General features: G+C 50.2%; 1 protein-coding gene across 1 annotated transcript; it reads left to right on the top strand.

Annotated features, from left to right (window-relative positions):
- Positions 1-2,949: 2,949 nt before the first annotated feature.
- On the top strand, positions 2,950-8,096 carry pogzb (pogo transposable element derived with ZNF domain b; the record flags this gene model as incomplete). The annotated part of the gene is made up of 3 exons (XM_079696190.1): positions 2,950-2,986; positions 4,790-7,745; positions 7,834-8,096. Coding segments are annotated over 2 exons (2,261 nt in total), but the record flags the coding sequence as incomplete, so codon positions are not given.
- Between the last annotated feature and the right edge of the window lie 2,618 nt (positions 8,097-10,714).

Below are 10,714 nucleotides of genomic sequence, written 5' to 3'. Positions count from 1 at the left end.
AATGAATGAATGAAAGAATGAATGAAAGAAGGAATGAATGAATGAATGAATGAATGAAAGAAGGAAGGAAGGAAGGAATGAATGAAGGAAGGAATGAATGAATGAAAGAAGGAATGAATGAATGAATGAATGAATGAATGAATGAATGAATGAAAGAATGAATGAATGAATGAATGAAAGAATGAATGAATGAATGAAAGAAAGAAAGAAAGAATGAATGAATGAAAGAATGAATGAATGAATGAAAGAAAGAATGAATGAATGAAAGAATGAATGAAAGAATGAATGAAAGAATGAATGAATGAATGAATGAAAGAATGAATGAATGAATGAATGAAAGAATGAATGAATGAATGAATGAAAGGGCGTTTCTTTGACTATTTATAGGCAGATATGGGCGTTACGTGAAGCCGCAAAAGCTGCACCGCATTTCGAGTCGGTTGTGATTTATAAAGGGAAACCGGCGTAGGAAGTGCCGTACTCACTTTCCTCACCAGTACGCAATGTTTGGTGAATCGGAAAGTGGCGGAAATGTATGGACCTATTTTTTGGATTTCTACGTAAGCAACCTTCTCACGTGAATCCTACGCACGGCGTTATACATGAGGCCCCTGAACATGGGTCGACTGAAGAGTCTCCTCATGCCTGCCTACAAGCAGTGCTGAGCAACGTGACTAGAAGGCAACCACACACTTATATAAAGAAACACTCTTTCTAAACTCAGGCAGCACTAACCAGGCTGCGTGTGATTCTGTTTCTTTGTGCCTTACTTTAACCATCGTTCACTGTCGTTGATCATTGTGGAGAGAAGCAGACATTTTGTTTTGTATTATAGCAGCTATCGGATGGAATCAATGCATGGGCTGCACAGGTTGTCGTGTCCGACTATCACAAGTAGAATCATAATGAACAATAAGCCGGTAAAATGTGCCTGTAGAAAACGGCTTATGCCACAATAGGATAGCAACAAGTAGTCAGTTTAGCTTCGGTTGCTATGGTAACATCACCCATTCTATACCAGACACTTTCATAACAGCGTTGTGATGCCAAACAGCGTCAATTCAGACTGACACACATTCACTTAAGGGGGGGGGGGGGGGGGATAAGTATCAGCTGCTGTGTGACAGTCAGACAGTGAATACTTTAGAGCGGCCTCTGCAGTGAGCTAACCCGGAGCTAAAAGGAGAATAAACTCCAGTGGACGAGCAGCAGCACTGCAGCGGTCGGTACATGCCGCTGAGACACATTAATAAACAATGAACCACTGCGCTCTGGAGAAAAGCATAAGCTTGGAGAAGTGGTTATTAATTGAATCTGACTTCGTGTGATTAAAAGCAACACGATCATCGACCCGACGCAGTCCCTCGTTGTTGTTGTTGTTGTGAGCGCCGTTGGGGAGCAAGTCAGCGATGTAAACGGTGACGTCATGACGCAGCAGCGGCTGCACCAGTCGGGCTCTGGGTGGTGTGAACAGAGCGGGAGCAGGAAAGGAGAACCGGAGCTGAACCAGAAAAGCTCTAGCTCGGAGCTAGAAAGGGAAAAGCGCTGGTGTGAAAGCCGCATTAGTGCCGGGGCACTTAGTGCCAATCGCGTTCACACCGGAGTACTTTCCCCTGAGGGAAGATTACGCAAATGAGCTGCTGATGTCACTTCTTCTTCTTCTGCTTTGGGTTTACTGGCAGGCCGCAAACCACTTCACGACGTATACTGTCGCCTGGAGTCCCCGGCCGGAAGTCCTCGGAGTTGGGAACTGGCTTTCCGAGTAAATCGCCGGAACGCCGACACCTCCTCATCTCCGCCGCTCCCATGTTTTATTTTGTGTTGCCATAAGTTAGTCTCTCTCCGTTGGTGCGCGGGGCTAATGCTAATAATGCTAATGCCACAAATACAATGGCGGCTTCACAAAACGAGTTTTACGGGGCGTGGTTTGAAATTTGCCCAGCCAATAGAAATTGGTACTTTTTTGGTACCACCTCTCAGCAGGCACTAAAAATGGGGGTAAAGGTTCCTGGCACTAAGAACTCTTTTTGGTGTGAACGCGACATCAGGGGCACTAACGGAACTAAACGGGGTAAAGTACTCAGGTGTGAACGCGCCTAATGAGTTCGGTTCAGAGGATAAGACACATACAACATTAATTCAACTCGATATTTGTTCACTTGAATTTCACTTTGAATGCTTGGATAGTCTCAATGGGTGAATACATTTTTTTATAATAATAATAATTTTAAAAAAAATGTACACCGAGGCTTTCTCAGGGTGGGCCAATGAGTTTTTCTGGAGGGTCTATCCTTTGATTCTCTCTGAACTGCCTGATCTTTTTAATTTTCAATGTTAACCATCGGTGCAGATAGCATGAAGTAGAAAAGATCGCCGATGCTATTGTAGCGTTAGCATGTCTCCCCCGGGAGCATCCGGGCTTAAACGGTGTATTATAGAATGATCACACCGGTGTGACAGTACTCTTCAAAGGGTTCATGAAATATGACTACTACTCTTACTGTTTAACACTTTGGTTAACTTAATGTTACTTCATATTAAGGCTAATGAAAATCACAAGGCTAAGGCTGTAATGCTAACTGACGTGCTAGCTACTAGCTAAGTAGCTAACTTGATCCAGCCACTCCTGGTGGCCTCTTATATTTAGTGGACATCAGTTATGACATCACTTACGCGACTCTGGGATTTGTAGTCTTTCTAGTTGCGTATTTTTCATAGTCTTAGACTTTTTTTACTTGGAAAACATTTGTTAAGATTGACAAACATCATATGTGTAATTCATGGCACAATTCAAACGGGATCGAAAGATAATCTTTCTCTCCATTGAATTCAATACATAATGTTTCCTAAATAACGTCCCAGGAAGTAGATGGGCGGGACTTCGCCTCTATATTTAATTTAAAGGTCTAGAAGAACTTTGAGTGACAGTTTCTGTTTGATGTTTTACAGGATCCACCAAGACAGGGTTTGTGAAGGACCGGATCAGGTAACCTTCTCTCACCTGCCCCTTGCCTCTCTCCTGTCTCTCACCTGTCTCTCACTGGTCTCACCTGTCTCTCACCTGTCTCTCACCTGTCTCTCACCTGTCTCTCACTGGTCTCACCTGTCTCTCTCCTGTCTCTCACCTGTCTCTCACCTGTCTCTCACTGGTCTCACCTGTCTCTCACCTGTCTCTCACTGGTCTCACCTGTCTCTCACTGGTCTCATCTGTCTCTCACTGGTCTCACCTGTCTCTCACTGGTCTCACCTGTCTCTCACCTGTCTCTCACTGGTCTCACCTGTCTCTCACTGGTCTCACCTGTCTCTCACCTGTCTCTCACTGGTCTCACCTGTCTCTCACTGGTCTCATCTGTCTCTCACTGGTCTCACCTGTCTCTCACCTGTCTCTCACTGGTCTCACCTGTCTCTCACTGGTCTCACCTGTCTCTCACTGGTCTCACCTGTCTCTCACTGGTCTCACCTGTCTCTCACCTGTCTCTCACTGGTCTCACCTGTCTCTCACTGGTCTCACCTGTCTCTCACTGGTCTCACCTGTCTCATCTGTCTCTCACTGGTCTCGCCTGTCTCTCACCTGTCTCTCACTGGTCTCATCTGTCTCATCTGTCTCTCACCTGTCTGTCACCTGTCTCTCACTGGTCTCACCTGTCCCTCACCTGTCTCTCACTGGTCTCACCTGTCTGTCACCTTTCTCTCACTTGTCTCTTACTGTTCTCACCTGTCTCTCACCTGTCTCTAACTGGTCTCACCTGTCTCTCACCTGTCTCTCACTGGTCTCACCTGTCTCTCACCTGTCTCTCACTGGTCTCACCTGTCTGTCACCTCTCTCTCACTGGTCTCGCCTGTCTCTCACCTGTCTGTCACCTGTCTCTCACTGGTCTCACCTGTCTCTAACTGGTCTCACCTGTCTCTAACCTGTCTCTCACTGGTCTCACCTGTCTCTCACCTGTCTGTCACCTGTCTCTCACTGGTCTCACCTGTCTGTCACCTCTCTCTCACTGGCGTCACCTGTCTGTCACCTGTCTCGCACTGGTCTCACCTGTCTCTCACTGGTCTCACCTGTCCCTCACTGGTCTCACCTGTCTGTCACCTCTCTCTCACTGGCGTCACCTGTCTGTCACCTGTCTCGCACTGGTCTCACCTGTCTCTCACTGGTCTCACCTGTCCCTCACTGGTCTCACCTGTCTCTCAACCTCCCTGACTGGTCTCACCTGTCTGTCACCTGTCTCTTACTGGTCTCACCTGTCTCTCACCTGTCCTCTCACCTGTCTCTCACTTGTCCTCTCACCTGTCTCAGTGGTCTCACCTGTCTCTCACCTGTCCTCTCACCTGTCTCACCTGTCCTCTCGCCTGTCTCTCATCTGTCTCCCACCTGTCCTCTCGTCTGTCTCTCATCTGTCTCTCACTGGTCTCACCTGTCTGTCACCTGTCTCTCGTCTGTCTCTCATCTGTCTTTCACCTGTCTCTCACCTGTCCTCATCTGTCTCTCACCTGTCCTCTCACCTGTCTCTCACCTGTCCTCTCACCTGTCCTCTCACCTGTCTGTCACCTGTCTCTCGTCTGTCTCTCACCTGTCTCTCGTCTGTCTTTCACCTGTCTCTCACCTGTCCTCATCTGTCTCTCACCTGTCCTCTCACCTTTCTCTCATCTGTCTCTCACCTGTCCTCTCACCTGTCCTCTCACCTGTCCTCTCGCCTGTCTCTCACTGGTCTCACCTGTCCTCTCACCTGTCTCTCACCAGTCTCTCACCTGTCTCTCACCTGTTAATAACATCCACCTGTTGTCCCTACAGCGGAGTCATCACAGTGCGTTGGAGGGACCGCCTGGGGGGGGCCCCGTTGGAGGACCCAGACCTTTCTGAGACCCAGAGTCTGGAAGATCTACAGGACGTTGAGGACCAGCCTGAAGATTTTGAGGAAACATTAAAACGCCCGACGTCTCAACGGTCCCCGACCAGAGAGAGGGAGGACTTCCTGTCCCCCCGCAAAGAGACAGAGGACTTCCTGTCGCCCCGTAAAGAGACAGAGGACTTCCTGTCGCCCCCTAAAGAGGACTTACTCCTGTCCCCCCGTAAAAAGGACTTTCCGTCCCCCCGTAAAGAGACAGAGGACTTCCTGCCCCCCCGTAAAGAGGACTTCCTCCTGTCCCCCCGTGAAGAGACAGAGGACTTCCTGTCAGCCCGTAAAGAGGTCTTCCTGTGCCCCCGTAAAGAGGACTTCCTGTCGGCCCGGCAGCTGAGGGTCTGCCTGGTCGCTCTGTGTCAAGGAGTCCTCCAGGCCTCCAGGATCTTCTCCACCGAGGCGGCCCTGATCCTGTCCTGCCTGAAGGAGGCCCGGCGGCGTCTGAAGCGGACCCATCCGGACCATCAGAACTCTGAGGGGGGGCGGCGCCTGGTGGTCTGGATTCTGTCCATGCAGGAGCAGCAGATCCCCATCACAGAGACCCTCCTCTTCCACAGAGCCTCCATCCTGAAGAAGAAGGGGGTCTTCAGCGAGTCCTTCCGGATCTCCTACGCCTGGGCGCTGGACTTCATGCTGCGGCACCGGCTGGGGGTCCGGACCCTGGGCCGGGCCCCTTCGCTGGGTCTCAGTCTGCCGGGTCCCCTGGATGCCAAGATCCAATCCTTCAGGGACTTCACGCAGAAGGTGATCCGGGACCAGAAGCTGTGGCGAGGCGGCGTGGCGGCGATGGACGAGATATGTCTTTTCCTGGACCTGAAGCTGGTTCAGGACCAGTCCACCCGCCCCGAGGCCCTGCAGCTGACCGGGACCCTGCCGCTGGTCTCGGTCTACCTGACGGTCCTGGCTGACGGGTCCATGCTGCCCTCGCTGGTCCTGTCCAACAGGATGCTGGCTGAGAGGGACCTGCCGGACTGGGTCCTGCTGGAGGGGGGGCAGGAGGGTCTACAGGTGGAGGAGGCTCTGGATCTGTGGACCAACAAGGTCTGGTTGAAGCACCTGTCCGGGCAGCTCGGCAAGTCCCTGCTGGTCCTGGACCGGCACCGGGAGCACCTGGGGGACCCGTTCCTCGCCTCCCTCAGCGGGTCCAGGACCCTCCCAGCCCTGATCCCGGACGGCTGCTCCCCCCGCCTGCAGCCTCTGGAGGTCTGCCTGAAGCCAGTCCTGAAGAGGTTCCTGATGTCCCGCTGGACCCGGTTCATCGCAGGAGATCCCGAGGAGTTGGAGGAGACCTTCGTCCCCCAGATCCAGACCAGCATCGCCCAGCGGCTGGTGGACTGGCTGCTGGAGGCCCTGACGCTCCTCAACCAGGCCCCTCGGATCCTGAAGGAGTCCTTCAGCCTGACGGGGGTCCTGCCGGGAGGGGGGGGGGCCGAGAGTCCAGAGGACATCCAGGCTGACCTCCTCAGGACCCTAACCAGGACTCTGCTAGGGGACGAAGGTCTGGAGGAGTCCTCTGAGCTGCTGGAGCTGGAAGACCAGGAGGACGAGGAGGAACCAGAACCAGGAGAGGAGACAGCAGAGGACAAGCTGGAGGAACCAGAACCAGGAAAGGAGACTGCAGAGGACAAGCTGGAGGAACCAGAACCAGGAAAGGAGACTGCAGAGGACAAGCTGGAGGAACCAGAACCAGGAGAGGAGACAGCAGAGGACAAGCTGGAGGAACCAGAACCAGGAAAGGAGACTGCAGAGGACAAGCTGGAGGAACCAGAACCAGGAAAGGAGACCGCAGAGGACAGACTGGAGGAACAAGAACCAGGAAAGGAGACAGCAGAGGACAGACTGGAGGAACAAGAACCAGGAGAGAAGACAGCAGAGGACAGACTGGAGGAACCAGAACCAGGAGAGGACAAACTGGAGGAACCAGAAATACTGAAGGACACAGTCAAAGTCCAGGAAGACAGGAAGGAGCTGAAGGAGAACAGGGAGGAAGTGAGACAGGAGGATGCGAGACAGGAGGAGGTGAGAAAGGAGGAGGTGAGACAGGAGAGGCGGGAGACCAGGATCGTGATCGGGGAGGAGGTGGGAGACGAGTGGAAGATCAGGACGGACAGCTGAGGGACCCTCTTTACCCTGATGGTCTAGACCAGGACCCTCTTTACCCTGATGGTCTAGACCAGGACCCTCTGTACCCTGATGGTCTAGACCAGGACCCTCTGTACCCTGATGGTCTAGACCAGGACCCTCTTTACCCTGATGGTCTAGACCAGGACCCTCTTTACCCTGATGGTCTAGACCAGGACCCTCTGTACCCTGATGGTCTAGACCAGGACCCTCTGTACCCTGATGGTCTAGCTGCCAGCAGAGTGATCCTGGCAAGTTGAGGACCCCAGCATTTTTGTGTTAGAAATGTATAGTAGGGGTCCCCAGCACAAACCACCAATGTCCCGGTTCAGAACTCTCTGAGCTGCAGACAGACCATAAAGACAGAAACTACCTGTGGACTGAGGGGACACTGTCCTCAGGGCGTTCTTACAGGTCTCCCAGTCCGGTCCAGATGTGACCCATCAGACGGGCGGTTCTCTCTGGAACAAACTCTGAAATGATTGCCATAGACACTCTGTCATGTCCTGTGGTTGTGGGGACAGGCCTCCATGTGTTCCACTAAGGGATCTGGTTTTAGGGACTGGACCTGTACTTTATGGGGAAGAAATACTGTCTCAGAAATAACGTGTTATTTAACGTACGATGGACGTCCTCTGGTCTAGGGACTCGCGAGGACACTGGTCTCAGACTGCTTGTTGAGCTGCTGGTCTAAAGGGTTCAAGGTGCTGGTCTAAAGGGTTCAAGGTGCTGGTCTAAAGGGTCCATGGTGCTGGTCTAAAGGGTCCATGGTGCTGGTCTAAAGGGTTCAAGGTGCTGGTCTAAAGGGTTCAAGGTGCTGGTCTAAAGGGTCCATGGTGCTGGTCTAAAGGGTTCAAGGTGCTGGTCTAAAGGGTCCATGGTGCTGGTAGAGATCACTCACATTATAAAAGGTGATTTGAAATGTGTCTCCCGGGTTGTCAGAGTCCACGTGTTCCACTTTAATAAAGACAGATGAGAGACTCTGAAACTCTGCTTTAATGTGAAGCTGGAGACTCTGGATGCTGATTGGCCGTTGTGGATCATGTGATTCGTTATAATAAAACACCTGTTCAGATGCTCCTTGTTCACCTTTTATTCCTCAGACGTGTGTGTGTGTGTGTGTGTGTGTGTGTGTGTGTGTGTGTGTGTGTGTGTGTGTGTGTGTGTGTGTGTGTGTGTGTGTGTGTGTGTGTGTGTGTGTGTGTGTGTGTGTGTGTGTGTGTGTGTGTGTGTGTGTGTGTGTGTGTGTGTGTGTGTGTGTGTGTGTGTGTGTGTGTGTGTGTGTGTGTGTGTGTGTGTGTGTGTGTGTGTGTCAGTGTCAATGTTTTGTCTGTTTCAGCGTATTCTCTAAATGCCCTTCACCACTCACTCGCGCGCACACACACACACACTGGCCCTTTCTCATTTCTCTAACTCCCCCCCTCGACTCCTATCCTTGTGTCTTAGTCCCGCCCACAGGAGATGCGAGCGGAGGAGCCGAGGAGGGGAAGGAAGCAGCAGGCGGTTAGAGAAATGAGAACTCCTCTCCTCTGAGCGGTCATTTTAAAGAGACGTCCGTCCATTAATGATGACAGGAGGCACAGCAGCCCTCTGTCTGATGGACAGATGTGTTCATGACCACTTATATATTTACTTTGATTCATTCACAGTGACACACACACACACAAACACACACACACACACACATATATGTATATATGTATATAAATATATACAATTTCAGAATCAAACAGAGCACTCTCATAATAACGTAACACAATCAGAGACTGGATATATCCCCCCTCTCCCCTCCCCCCTCTGGTCGCTACAATGAGGAAAATAAATTACGGCCCAAAAGTTTTATTTACAAGCATTAAAAGTAAGCAGAGGACACCAAACCAACTGAGACCTGTCTGTCTGCTGCATCTACGCACTGTACAACACACACCTACACACTGCACCACACACACACCTACACATTGTACAACACACACCTACACACTGTACAACACACACCTACACACTGTACCACACACACCTACACATTGTACCACACACACACTGTACCACACACACACACACACCTACACACTGTACCACACACACACTGTACCACACACACACACACACACACCTACACACTGTACCACACACACCTACAGCCCCAAAGTTTTCGTCCAAAATAAATGTATATAAATATAAAAATAAAGTGAAGGAACAGCAAACCGAGCGGTCTACGAAATGAGACGGTCTTCTGGCTTAGTTCAGTAAAGATGGAGCGATATTGGGAGATTCTGATTTCACGGACCAATAACTCATGAACAAAACGTTATTCAGACACAAATGGCGTCTCCTCAGTACCGTGGTGAGGTTGACAACGAACTACAATCAAACTTTCATCAAAAAAAGCCAAAACGCGCCGTCCTCCGAGCTGGACACATTACATTGGTCTCTATCCGCAGCCGGAGAAGAAACGAGTGCTCAGGGACCGTCTGCAAAGTGCAACTCCCAAAAAAGAGAATACAATAATATTCAGTCACTATTAAACAGATTATTACTATAACTCACTATTTGCATTGTTGGTGTTAGCATCTGGTTAGCTAGCTGCGCTAACGGATAGAAGCTGTTTCTGAAACAAGGAGAGGGAGAGCTCTGTCCTGTCAGACTGAGAGAGAGAACTACAGCTCAGTGAGCTAAGGGACTCTGTTTAGATACTTTAGTCTAGTTATCTCAGTGGCTCTCAAACGGTTTGGTCACCTTTTATGAGAATAAATGAAAAACAGTTATGAAATACTCGATGACAGTAAAACAAGAATACAGTTTAAAAAGGGAGTGATTTATAAAATATCCATAAAGAAAAAGAAAATCTGTTTACAGTTCTGTTTCCTATGGGTGTTGAGAGCTGTATCCTTAAATTCATTTTGCTCTCAAAGTGCACCAGGTTGATGCATTTCACTTCAAGATTTTGAAGTGGTACAGAGTGTAGGTGTGTGTGTGGTACAGTGTGTAGGTGTGTGTGTGGTACAGTGTGTAGGTGTGTGTGGTACAGTGTGTAGGTGTGTGTGGTACAGTGTGTAGGTGTGTGTGGTACAGTGTGTAGGTGTGTGTGGTACAGTGTGTAGGTGTGTGTGCGGTACAGTGTGTAGGTGTGTGTGTGGTACAGTGTGTAGGTGTGTGTGTGGTACAGTGTGTAGGTGTGTGTGTGGTACAGTGTGTAGGTGTGTGTGGTACAGTGTGTAGGTGTGTGTGTGGTACAGTGTGTAGGTGTGTGTGTGTGTGGTACAGTGTGTAGGTGTGTGTGTGGTACAGTGTAGGTGTGTGTGTGGTACAGTGTGTAGGTGTGTGTGTGGTACAGTCTGTAGGTGTGTGTGTGGTACAGTGTGTAGGTGTGTGTGTGGTACAGTGTGTAGGTGTGTGTGTGGTACAGTGTGTAGGTGTGTGTGGTACAGTGTGTAGGTGTGTGTGTGGTACAGTGTGTAGGTGTGTGTGGTACAGTGTGTAGGTGTGTGTGTGGTACAGTGTGTAGGTGTGTGTGGTACAGTGTGTAGGTGTGTGTGTGGTACAGTGTGTAGGTGTGTGTGGTACAGTGTGTAGGTGTGTGTGTGGTACAGTGTGTAGGTGTGTGTGTGGTACAGTGTGTAGGTGTGTGTGTTGTACAGTGTGTAGGTGTGTGTGGTACAGTGTGTAGGTGTGTGTGTGTGGTACAGTGTGTAGGT

This window comes from Notothenia rossii (genome assembly GCF_949606895.1).
Source record: "Notothenia rossii genome assembly, contig: scaffold_100, whole genome shotgun sequence".
Classification (NCBI taxonomy): domain Eukaryota; kingdom Metazoa; phylum Chordata; class Actinopteri; order Perciformes; family Nototheniidae; genus Notothenia; species Notothenia rossii.
This window is presented reverse-complemented; position numbering and strand designations above follow the sequence as displayed.